The sequence below is a fragment of the Cyprinodon variegatus genome, unplaced genomic scaffold (assembly GCF_000732505.1).
Source record: "Cyprinodon variegatus isolate N-32 unplaced genomic scaffold, C_variegatus-1.0 Scaffold238, whole genome shotgun sequence".
NCBI classification, from domain to species: Eukaryota; Metazoa; Chordata; class Actinopteri; order Cyprinodontiformes; family Cyprinodontidae; genus Cyprinodon; species Cyprinodon variegatus.
Window position 1 is genome coordinate 535,972 of NW_015150691.1, and position 13,239 is coordinate 549,210.

The 13,239-nt window shown below is 37.0% G+C and overlaps 1 protein-coding gene across 1 annotated transcript; it reads right to left on the reverse strand.

The window, feature by feature from the left end:
- Positions 1-979: 979 nt before the first annotated feature.
- Positions 980-11,398, reverse strand: LOC107089094 (germ cell-specific gene 1-like protein). Its single transcript, XM_015381656.1, has 5 exons — positions 10,894-11,398; positions 9,643-9,690; positions 5,840-5,992; positions 5,576-5,687; positions 980-1,490 (listed from the first exon to the last, which is right to left on the reverse strand). Exons 1-5 carry the CDS (start codon positions 11,168-11,170, stop codon positions 1,196-1,198), a joined length of 885 nt encoding a protein of 294 aa, XP_015237142.1. The 5' UTR covers positions 11,171-11,398; the 3' UTR covers positions 980-1,195.
- Between the last annotated feature and the right edge of the window lie 1,841 nt (positions 11,399-13,239).

Consider the following 13,239-nt stretch of genomic DNA (forward strand, 5'->3'; position numbering starts at 1 on the left):
GAAAAATCCTGGAAATGGAGCGGCTCATCATTTTTTAAATTTTCAACATGGAAAAAAATGCCTGAAAATTAAGTAAAAGTAACAATGCAAAGATACAAGAAAGAAATAAAACCTATCCTTGGAAAAATAATCATTAACAGCATGAATATTTAGCAGATATCTGGTCTTTAGGTTTGTTATAGATCAACCTTTGATATTCGGAGCTTCAAAGATTATATCTAAGAATTGTTGTTTGCAAAATAAGAAGAGAGCTTCAATTTATTTTCCTTATGTGCTCAATTCTTGCAGATTCCTGCAGGCAATGGGTGAGAGATCGCCAGTCCAACACAGACAGTCAACCACCCTCACACAAACTTAAGACCTATTAGCAATCCACATGGATCAATAAACTAAGCAGAGATGTGTTCAGACTGTGGCAGGAGGCCTGTGTACCCAGAAAGAAAAAATCCATGAATGGACAAAACATTTAAACTTAACACAGAAAAGACCCTTAGAGCAAACAGTGATGAGTATTGGTCCTTAAGTTTTAACATAACTGTGCATGTTTTAGCAACCACAGATGTTTCTTGAACAACCAACTTTGTTTTGTTTTTAATAATGGAGGGAAAATTAAGGGAACTGTTTTAGCCAGTCAGAGGCAGCATTTATCCACTCACTTACTTCATGTGTTTACTCTCCTTTTACTTCATAAAGTCAAGAAAATGCAGTAAACATTTTTTGGAAGCCATTTTTGAAATACCTTTTTTAAAAACTGGGTTTCATGGTTAGACAGCATAATAGTGACTAACAATTATCTTTTTCTGCTCCAGAAAATAAAAGGTGAACAGGCACAGGTTCAGTAAATGTTTTGTTTTACTTACTATGAAGAAAACCCAGTAAAGCCTAATGTTTGTCATTCTGTTAAAACTGCCAAAGTTGAAGGCAATAAGAAACTGAGAGAAACTTACAATGTTTATATGTTTGAACTCAACATTTCCTTTAATTTTGCAATGTATTAAGTAACACAAAGAAGATACAACTGCATTCCATGGACCTCAGATGGCAGATCCTTCTTTTCCAAGTTTATTTCTGGCTTTTCCAACTTGAATTAAGTGTGACTTAAAGCTCCTTGACCTGCTTCAATTAAGGCAGTGTTGAAGAGCATAAGATGGAGCAGACCTGCAAAAACTTGAGAGGTGAACACAGCAAAGATATTTCAGCACTGTTCTTCCCCAAGAGATGCTGCAAAGTCACAAAAGTCCAAGGAGGCAGCAGGTATGGGAGTCCTCCTCCCGCTTTTAAGGGACTGATTGGAATACATGTCCACTGATTTAGAAATGGAGTGCAAGGAGTTGCCCCGATAGTATCTGTACGCCTCACGCGCGTTCTCTTCCCTGATGGTTTGCTCGAAGGTCTTCCGCTTGTGTCTGAACTCGATAACTGTCTTTGTATAGGAGTTGAGGGTGGTGACTGATGCGCCCATACAGCAGGTGAACGAAGCCCACGCCAAGCTGTTTAAAAAAGAGGAGAAGAAAAGGTTGTTTTGTAAAACATGAAATTATATTTTTTAGTTGTGACAGATGTAAAGCCAGATTTAAAAAAAAAAAGGAAAGCAGGATATGAAATATACTATCCACTCCTATTGGAACACTCAAAAAGGATTGAAAATGGCATCCTTCATTTGAGCTTATTTAAAAAAAACATAGGAAGAGTCTAACCTTGTAAAATTTTTTAAAAACAAATCACCAGTGGCATATATCTCAAATCCAAAAATGAGAAATGCTTTAATATGGCTTTAAGTAAATCTGTGCACTTAGATCGATGAAATTTAAGTTTTTTAGCAACAAAAGGGAGAATGGCTATTTAAAGAACCTCCTGTTAACTGGTCTGTCAGGTCGAAGATCTTAGATTTAGCCCACTAGTTAAATGATTGTATCCAGAAACATTAAACCCACACTTTAATCCTTATTAAGAATTAGTTTCTCAAAATATTGTGCTAGTCACTCATTTTATTGGTGTTTTCCTAACATTCCAACAGTTCTGCATGTCAGTCAAACACTCAGTTTTCGTTAAACTATAATAACCATAATTATGTTATGTTAAAACAGATGCTAAATCCGTATGTTACAAATTCTGAATGTTTTTTTTTTATTATTATTCAGTATTATCTTGAAAAGCACTGCAGACACTTTATTGTACAGTTTTTGAATTGGAAATGAATATGCGTTTTATTGCAAAAACCATATGGTCAAATTGCTTCAAATATAAACTCTAGTGATATCATATTCTCATATCCTTTGTCCTTGGAGTACAATATGAGGTCAGCCCACAGCTTTATTGTCGGTTGAAATACTTTATCAATTCCAAAATTTAATTAAATGGATGAAACCCAAAAATCTAAGCTCAGTTAGAATCATGGACACTGGGGGATGGCTGGGAGGAGGAAGGATCTCCTGCAGTGTTCTTTCTCATAGCGAATCTATAGAACAGATCATAAGAGGATGCTCGGGGTCATACCTTATGTTTTTAATTCTATTAAACTGTATAAAAAAATATAAAAATTCTATATATATATATATATATATATATATATATATATATATATATATATATATATATATATATAAAATAATGAATTTCTAGAGGTTCTAGTAGTAGGAGTAGATCCCAGGACCGAGCTTTGAAGTCTTTGTCAAATTCAGAGGTTGAACCTGCCCTAACTTGGACTTTAGTTGTAATTTGGGTCTTTTTATGTACATTTCTGCAAGATTCAATTGTACCTGTGCACATTTTCCAAAGTGCAGACAGATACTGTAGTCCAAGTCATAAAGTTAAGTGCAGACGAAACTCTTTTTCTTTATGCTAGTATCTTCAATACAAATCATAATTATGCCATCAAATTTTATCTGTGCCTTAATCCTGAAATTAATGTAATACTCAGTAATTGTAGAATATCAAGCAACCTAATTCTAACAGCTGAGATTTGTTATGGTCACTGTATATCTTTATTTTAATTAAGTCTAGTCCTGCTTTAACATAAATTCAAGCCACATTAGTTAACATTATAATACTCTGTGTTATAATGATTAATAAGCAGATATATATTGAATGCATTTGCATTAAACTCAATAAAAAATTTTTATCTGAAGGATTGTCTTCAGGTACGAACTTTACAGAAAGGCCCTGTCACCATTTATTAACATAATTTATAGTAGTAGTTAAAAAAGCGTTTTCTGGCATTATGGCAGGGAAACTTACCCAGGAAATGTTTTTTTTTAGCTAATCTGTAACTCAGACTGGTTGAACATCTACAGAACTCTTTGTTTGTAGAAAGAGATATGGGCAAAGATGTAGCTGAGTGCACAAATAAATGTTGAGAGAGGCTGGAGCTGCTGAGCACACCCTTAAGGATGAAGCGCAAACGCAAAGGCGGAGCTAAGTGCGTGCAAAGACAGAGTAGTGCATGCACACAGCGGGCCGAGCCAGAGCTCAGCGCGCACCAGAACCGTCTTGAATGACCATGCGGGAGATTTAATTAAACAGTGCAGATCAGTGTTGCTGCATGCTTACATTGGTAACTGATGGCATATTAGCAGGCAGTGACTGTCTACCTCACCGTAATCTGTTACTGGTATCCATTGGACTCCAGCTTACTTTCATCCCTGTATAGACACTTTAAAAAAAAAAACAGAAAATGACCAGTGTGCTGAGCAAAATGGATGAATGCTGCAACAGCCATTTGTATTATAGCAACAACAGTTTTAAGCCTGATTCAGTTTAAGCAGTCCCATCAGGAGGAATGGAGCCAAATTTTAGCAAATTACAGTGAAATGTTTAAAAAATGGTACAAAACATGACATAAAAGCCAGTATCACTAAATATACAGAAGATGTATGAAAAATTCTGAATGAGAAGACAGAAATGTGTTTATCTCGGTATTGCTACATCAAAATGAAATTATTTGTGATAATCCTGTCATAAATTATGCTTGTAAAAGGATCCAATAGCAGATCAACAAGAGACAGAATAATGCAAAAACAAAATACAGATAAAAAGACTAATTTTGAAAACAAAATAAAGTAACTATGGATGTAAATTATTGCTTAATGCTGTAGTGTCAGTTTGACAAGCATCATCTATGTGCATTTCTGTGATATAATGAAGTCTGGTAGACTAAAGGCTGTCCAGACTCGCTGGGAGATCCTTCCCGACCCACATCAGTGCTCTAAATGTTGACCCCATGAAAGTTAAAATAGCAGGAGCTAAGAGCAACAATCAGATGATTTGGGAAACATCCCCTGTCTATGTTTTTTGTGCTGGAAATCTAAATAATTTTAACTGTGGTATTAAAGAAAACATATTGTCTCTGTTATTAAAGAAATCAGACTTTTTTGCTACAGTAATGAAAACAGGACTTAGAGCCTGTGTGAAAGCAACAGAAGAATATAGCAGAAGGCAAAGAAAATCATCAAACTGACTAAACACACATAGCCACAGGGGGAACTTAACACGTTTCTCAGAACTCAAATTAGAAAAGTTGGATTATGTAATCTCCAGGGGAATGCTTTCTAGTTTCCCGCTTTTGGACCGTTCTATACTGCATGGTCAGTTTTTCACATTGAAAAAACTCTGCTCTATTCAACATCCTGTTCATATGCACTGCACTAGAGCATATTGTCTTACAAAGATTTAAAAAGGAGGATAGAAGGAAGATCTTACTCATCAAAGGCTAAAGACGATTAGTTTCAAAAGTGTGTAAAACATATGACTCAGCAGAATACCAAAAAATCCTCAAAAAGCTGTCAACCTCACAGAATAAAGCTAATCAGGAAAAACTTTAACGACAATAAATTACCTAAAACAATTCAAATACATAAACAAGTGAATCCCAACAACAATGACTCCCATGGATAATGATCAATTCCAAAAGACAAAGAAAAAGGACATTTTAGCTAAAAAAAACTCTGTTTATATTAAATAAACATGGCACAGCACTGGTTAAGAGGGATTTGGACAGATAAAAGTGCGAAACAGTAAAGTACCCTTACTACTGGCTTTCTTACATGTTGCTCTCTATTGTTTACTTTCCTGATTTCTTTCGCACTGATGACATCATCAATGCTAACCCTGAGTGATGGTGTCACCAGACACGCAGATGGGACAGAGGCCACACAGCTACCAGCGAGGGGTTAAACCCAGGTTTTTTTGCCAGTAGGAAGGGAGTTAAAGGCAGATTGTTAGCTGGTTTTAAAAAAACGGGTTAAACGCATTATTTTCAGTGGGAAAGAGGCTATATTGGCCTCCCTAAATGAGGACAGTAATGCTAGAAAGAGAAAGAGCAAGAGTTTAAAGGTATAGTGGAGGATGTTCTTTTTTGATCATTAAAATAAGTGGTTCTCCTAATTGTCTATCATTCTGATATGTTTACGTAAGGCCGTCCTATATAGGCATTCCCACTCGGGGGTGGGTACAGGGTTGTGCATGTGCATTTTTTGTTTTTTTAAGTGGAGAGGGTCTTTTCAAAAATTCGCGAAAATCCTCCACTGTACCTTTACGTTAAAGAAAAAACAAACTTTGTTTTAGGTCTAAATCTAACCAGAAAGACCACCCATAATCCCAGTTGTAGGGCCTCCAGTCCGGTGGACCATGGCTAACGGTGACCTGGAAGACCTGGGTATACATCACATGAGCCACCATGCCAAGAAGACCTAAAACCAGATGCACAGTAGAGTCAGTCTTGCACTTTTTAGTTTTTGTCTTTGTCAAAAAAAAGGTACATGATTTCTCAGATATACAAAGCAGTCAAATACTTAAATGTAGGGCTGCTTAAATATTATCTTAATAAGCAAGCGGTTACTACCTGAGAGCACTGTGAAGACAGCAGCAAAGGCATTGAGCTTGAGCCCATCAATTATGTTGCTTGAGTGGACCAACTCCATACACATGAGGCTGAAGCCCACCATCAGCAGCAAAATATATAACATCTCAGAGACCAGCGACAGCCACAGCATTCCTGCAAAAATGACAAAAGTAGTTTATTAAAACTCATTACTATATTATTCATAAGAAATCTAAAAATGAAACATATTCTTTAAAATTTCTTTGCAAAACACCTCCAGCAGTTTCTGAGCTGTGATATATCCAATCCAACACAATTTGTGATTTTTATATTGCACAGGCAAATGTTCTAAATAAAATCAAAGTTTGATACATTGTTAAAGAATTTAATGTGACCATATATTCAAAACTATAATGTGATGGCAGTGCAAAGATCCCAGAAGTTTAAGTTGAATAAAAATATAATTAAAAATATTAAAAATATTGTGAACTGCATTTTCTTTCCAAGTTTCACCAGTTGGTCCCAAATGCCCTTTTAAATTTCTAATCTCATATAAAATGCAACTGTCTTAAAAGATAAATAAAAAGGCATGTTTTCCAATGATTAATAGTGACATCACAGAGCAATGGATAAAGAAAACGTGCATGAGGATAACAATGTTATTGGGGAAAATGAACATGTATTATTTAAAGGTTTAGAGATCAGAAAGGCTCTTAAGACTTATTTGCCGTTGACATGAACCTTCTGAACTGTTCCTCCATCCATCTTAATGTAATGCTCAAGATTATCTTTAAATCCTTAAATATTACATTCCTTAAACGCACATACAAGCCTACATTCTGAGCGAAAGCAGCTTTTATAGACCCTGTATCATCACATTAAGTAAGAAGGGCAATTCTCACATTTCTTTCTGACAATTCTTTTTATTTTGAGGATTTACCCGCCTGTTTGAACCATAAAAAAAACCACCAGATGTTTAAGTGCTAAAGTTAGAATTACGTTTAAACTTGATTTCAACCTATAGAGACTCACACAGAGAAAAAATGCAATTAGAAACGTTTTATTGAATTCAATTATTTGCAAGTATTGTAACACAGACAGAATGGTTACGATTTACTATCTAAGGAAAACCAGCAATAATGATAATATTTGAACTTCATTGATCTCACAGTGGAGACATTTACCTGTGCATTTAACCCATCCCCTTGGGGAGCGGTGGGCTGCCATTTGCGGTATCCGGGGAGCAGTGTGGGGTTAAGGGTCTTGTTTAGAGACCCAGAGTGCAAGCTGTGGGAATCAAAATGGTACTTGCATCCTTCTCAGAGCACAAGCACACTGGCTAACCACTAGGCCAACACTTGCCCCATTTACCCTACCCCTCTGTAACCGACCCATGCCGAGTTCAGACCGAGCTTGGATCAGTTAAACGTGTCGAGCTTGGTTCCTTACGATAATTTACTTATCATGCTAGCACAGTTCTTTGCCTCCTATAAGCAGTCCATGATAGTATAGCTGGAGGCAGGAATTAGACTAAAAAAAATGGTGGCGCCCTTAACATTCAGTAACTTATGTGTCTGGATAGCATCTTCCAGACAAATTTCAATGAGAGCCTCGGTCTCGGTATCATGTCAGGTCATTTATGATGCCATTGATTGTTAAAAGGCTAAGAAGAAGTTTGTGTAGTGAACAGATGAAGAGATCTGTGAAAAGCAAAGTCTGACACGCCGGAAAACTCACAACATGAGTCAGCTGAATGTAAATAGAAGATGACGCGATCTGCTCATGCTCTCCTGGTTATCAGAGAACTGAGCCACAGATGAACCTTGCCAAGCCTTTCTGTTGAACTAGTACTAGATTTAGCGAAGTTCGGTTGTGTCTGGCACGGTCCAATTCAGTTCCATTTACACACAACAGTTATCTCAGTTACGTGCTCGGACCGTTCTCGGCACAGTTTCAAAAGGTTAGTGTAAATGGGGCTATGGACTCTATGCATTTCCTCACAACGAGCATGCATGTAGTGACGGTGGAGAGGAAAAACTCCCTTTTAACAGGAAGAAACCTCCAGCAGAGCCAAGATCAATGTGTGCAGCCATCTGCCGAGGCAGACTGGGATTCAAGGAGACAGAAGCAGATATTGACATAATGAGATAGGATCTTTGTAGCTCGGGCCTCGGCAGAAGACTTTGACTGCTTTTGCTTTGATGAGTTAACTAGGAAGAGTAGAGTAGTCTTCCCCCTGGGGACTGGTCACTGGTGGTGGAATAAGCTGGAGGATAAAACAGTCTAAGAGTGGACTAGAAGAGAGGGAGGAGATGGGGTAGAGGTGGGTAAAAGTTTGGCTAAAGCACTGAATGAGGAAGCTGGGCCTTCATTTTAATGAAGAGCATCTTGAGAAATGATTAGTTTGGAGAGGGTGCAGCTTGTCGTCGATTGGCCGAAGCCTGAGTGAGAGACGTCAGCAGGTTAGGCTGATTAGGAGTCTTTCAGGTTGGACTTTAGCTTATGCTCCATTTTGTACCTCAACTTAATGTGCATCCCAACTCTTTAGCATGACTAACAGTGCTTTGAAAGTACAGCTGTTTCAGTGAGAAGCAGACAAAGTCATACAGTGATGTGAATTAAATAGCCCTCTTCCAAATCAGGCTGTTAGGTCATTATAAAAAGACCTTCAAAGAAAAGGTTCCTTGGGTCCACAACCTTAGAAGTATTTATTGAACTCAATGTCAATTACTTTGCTTCTTGTCTAGTTTTTTTATATGTTTTTATTTTATATTTTTTTTATTGAGGTTAAGTGTGTTGCTGGCATTAGATATTTTTGCATACTTTTGGTATGCTAGCAGATGATGGTAGCTAGGCTCTGATCAGTTGTTTTATTTTTATTCTTTATTCTGCAGGTCTGACAGTAATCAAGTCTTGGTAAGGCTGGTAAAAATGGTACATTGTATTCATTGTTTAATAAGCGAGGTGATTACTTTTTACTTCCTCCAACAAGGTTGTGTTTTTATCTGCATTGCTTTGTCTGATTGTCTGTTTTCAAAATAACTAAAAATGTCATGGATGGATTTTGATGAAATTTTCAAAGAAGCTGTGTATTGTGTCTGGCAACAAACGAGTAAATGTTGAAGATGTTCTGGATAACCATCTGGATCTGGGATTTTTTTTGAAAGATTCTGTGAATACAGGTATTAATGTAAGGTGGAAGTCACAATACGTTGGGGGCAATTAGCTACTTGGCGGAAGACTGCGCTCTCTGAGTGCTTTTCTTGTTTGACACAGCATCCCCCTCACTACCAGAGAATGCTCCACTCTTAACACATTCAGAACTCAGTTAAAAAACTGGTTAAATTCAAATCCACAATGTGCTCAATAAACCTTATCGATCTCCTGGTGCACGACTCAGCCAGGATCAAGTGTTACCATGTAAAAATCTATACATATTTATGCTAATATAGCTAAAATAGCTGTATGACCTGCCCTTGTACTGTAAGTATTTATACTTACAGTACAATATATACTTCTATTTATACTTTTTTTTACCTTTTCTAATTTTGTTTTAGAATTTTTTTTGTAATTGTTGTTGGCATTATGCACCTTGCCCAGGGATAAGAGTTGAAAACTAGTTTCATAGTTAATAATGACATATTTAGAGAAATGTTCATTAATGTGTACTGTACCTGACAAATACATAAATAATGGGAATTGATTTTTGTGGTTTGGGTTAATTTTGATACAAACATTTGTTTAATAATCTGAAATATTTGAATGTGACAAAGAAAAACATTTCTAGTATAAACATAATTTTTATAGCATAGAATAATAGTCACCTTTCTCGGATGCAGGAGCTAAATCGATGAAACTCCGGCATCTTTCACCTTTAAGGTAGAACAAAAAAAAACATAAATTCAAACCCAAAATCACCAAATACAACATCTGAGCCTTTAGTTTTGTCTTTAATACATTATGACTCCTATTAATTCCAGGTTGGTTCAACAAGATCAGCTGATAGTGCGACCTGATAAATCTTTAAGGGGAAAGAAAAAAATAAAGTTCATGAGTTCAAGAATAACTAAACTCCATGTTGAAGATGAGACATATGCCAGAGATGGTCCTTTTCTGACCTTCTGTTCAGGGTCACCAGATGGTGTTCTGGCAGAGCTGCTCAATCTGCTTCAGAAAAAAAAAAGGCAGACAGTGTAAAACCAATCACAGTCGCCAGAAACTATGACAACCCTCTGTCAGTTCAACCAACAGGATAGAGAGACGACCTTTGACCCCATGGATTTCTGCACATATATATGAGCAGATTCCTTCTGTCACCAATCTGGCCTGGCATGTCTCTGGATTTGTTGTAAGTGGAACTGTTTAATCAGGTAGGTGCAAAGCAGCAACAGCTGTTTTGAGGAAAAACTCATCAAGGCCCCGAGTTACATAATCCTCATTAACTTGATCTCCTCAGAGGAAACATGTAGCTAAAGACACGAAACAGCTCTGCTTTGGCCAGACATTAAAAAGCCTCGCTCTCCAGAATTATTTCCAAACTATCAAGTGTATTTAAATTTCAAGAAAAAAAATCTAATAAATTAAATACATTTATTTTACACACATGCAACACCATAAAGAACCCAACAGAGCTTTCATTTCACATAGGGCCTACATTTGATATTCTGAAGAGAAATGGTGATGAAGAAGAATAGACATAACCTAATCTGAAATAATATTGAAGAGATGTTTAATCTGAATAGAAAAGAAATAAAAAAAGAACAACTAAACCTGGGATTATGTTAATCTAAATCGGAAGCTTCAGAAATGGAAATCTAATTTTAGTACTGGGTTTATGGACATAGTTTTACAGGCGGAGAACAGTCGGAGCTTTAAACACATATTTTTTAAGGCACGTATAAATAAATAGACATGTAGAATTGTTTTATGGCTGAGGATACAAACTTATGTGTTAAAAAAAACTTTCCATTATAGCTAAATAAAGGTGCTTTAACAGACGCTTCCTGATTTAAAATCAGCTTTCCAATTAGAGGCCAACAGGTGTGTTTAATTAGCACCCACAGACCTGCTCTTACTTTCATCGTGGATGTTTTCCTCGCATGAGAACCAGATGCCGGTGTGGAACTGTCTGAACAGGAACCTGTCATCCCCGGTCTCCCAGCTGTACACCACCTTGTTAGGGTCCGTTTCGTTCACTCCGTAGTCTATGCACTGGTGCGTCCGCAGTTTGCTGCATTTGGGCTTTGGCACCCGCTGCGTGCCCACGCACCAGTAAGTTGTAATGAAGGCAGTGATGGCGAAGAACAGGGCAAAAAAGTTCAGGCTGACCGACAGGAGGGTCCTCGTCTTCATCTTAAAGGATGCACGAGCCTCAGCAGCATCAGCGGCGCGCGCGGGGCCCAGAAGTTCATGGGTGCGAGGTGGAAGAGACGCACAAGCGCACCCGCTGAGGAGACGGTCGCATTGGAGACCCAAAAGGTTGAGGAAAAAGCAGCCCACAGACAGGCTACATCTCCAACATGGAGCCCAGACGGAAGGCAAGGTGATTTATTACAATCTAATTCACACGCGCGCTTCACCCTGAGCCTGCACAGACGTCACGTTGTGAGAGGATTTGATGGTGGTTTGCATCAGTGTGGGATTTTCTCCTCATGCTCTCCTTCTCTGGCTGCTGCTGACTTTAGGACCTCCCTCCAACCATCCATCACACTTACGGAAGAGGATTAGGGCCACTGAGGAGAAAAAAAAAATTAACTGATTTTTAAATATTATTTCAGTTTAATATGGGAAAAGGTCCAAATTCTGACTTTAATCTCAGTATTCTGACTTTTTTTTCCTGAGAATTCTGACTTTTTTCCCCCCCTCAGAATTCCGACTTTAATCTCAGAATTCTGACTTTTTTCCCTCGGAATTCTAAATTTAATCTCATGATTCTGACTTTAATCTCAAAATTCTGACTTTAATCTCAAAATTCTGACTTTAATCTCAGAATTCTGACTTTAATCTCAAAATTCTGACTTTAATCTCAAAATTCTGGCTTTTTTTTTCTAGAATTCTGACTTTTTTTCTCTAGAATTCTGACTTTTTTTTCCAGAATTCTGACACTTTTTTTTGCAGAACGCTGACTTTTTTCAGAATTCTGACTTTAATCTCAGAATTCTGACTTGTTTGTTAGTTGTCAAAATTCAGTCAGAAGTCTGAGATTAAAGTCAGAATTCTGACTTTTTTTTCTCATATTCTACTGAAATAAAGTTTGAAAATCATTTAACTTTTTTAAAATGTTGAGTTGCCCTAATCTTCTTCCGTACGAACTGCTTACCAAATGCTTTCACAGAGAAAATGGACACAACCGAACCACCAAGCAGCCCAAGACATCAAGATTTTTATCATTTAAGTTATTGTTTTGGATTAATAGGCTACAAAAAATAAATTAAGCAATTGATTTGTGTTAATATTTCCATGAAATTAGCTCATTATTCATCTAAACCATCCTTATTTCTTAAATACCCGAAGATTCCTGCATTTTCTCAATCTCCCCTTCTCTTAAATGTATGCCAACAATAACTTCAAGTCCACAATGACCTTATTTTCTTAAAACTTCTTGGATTGCCTTTTGTTTGTAATTTTACAGTGTGTGTGATAGAGCAACACAATGAGGGGAAAATGCTTATTATGTATAAAACCAAAGCAATAGACTGGGGTTTCAAATTTGTAAAATGCATTAATTAAACGTAACTCATAATTTGATTAAGGGGAATTGTTTTAGTGCAAGACTAGTTTAGATCAGAGGGCCTACTTTTTTTCAACACCCACCCTCCCAGAATCTGTAATTGGTAAAAGAGTCCTTGAACAGCTTTGCCTTAAAAAGGCTGAATCCCCAGTTGAAGTGAAAATCTCAGTGTGAATTTTGGCAGTTGAGTCAATGCTTGCAAAATCTTACTGTTACCAATGTACATCTAAACTTTTCAAGCTGAATTTAATTAATGAATACTATAGTCTGTGATAATTAATCCCAGAACGGATATTTTTGTCTATAGATAACATAATCATAATCCTAAACTGACAAGAGAAAAAGCAGGACAGCAGAAGAGATAATGAGGATAAGAAAGGGGTAGGGCTTAAAGGAAATGAATCTAAAGCAGGTAGAGCATTAAGCAGGGCCAAATTAAGATGCTACACTATGACTTTTTAGTGATTCCTGTTATGCAGTGTCGAACACTGCACAACCAGTCCACACTCACGTTTCAGCATGTATTAACTAAACCAGCTAACAATACTTGTACATTAAATACTTTTAAATCCTCAGTAGGATGCATTTATACTTCCCCTGTTAGACCTTTAGTGTCAGAACACAAGTATGTCATTTCAACCTGGAGAGACTCACAAGGAACAATTTTTGACATTAAATAATATATAGATAT

Bases quoted from the DNA above. Each gene is read 5' to 3' on its own strand.
- LOC107089094 (XM_015381656.1), bottom strand. From the start codon at position 11,170: ATGAAGACGAGGACCCTCCTGTCGGTCAGCCTGAACTTTTTTGCCCTG. The intron at 9,691-10,893 runs GTAAGAGCAGGT...TCTACCTTAAAG, and splicing joins GGAAAACATCCACGATGAAA to GTGAAAGATGCCGGAGTTTC. The intron at 5,688-5,839 runs GTAGTAACCGCT...ATCTGGTTTTAG, and splicing joins TGTCTTCACAGTGCTCTCAG to GTCTTCTTGGCATGGTGGCT.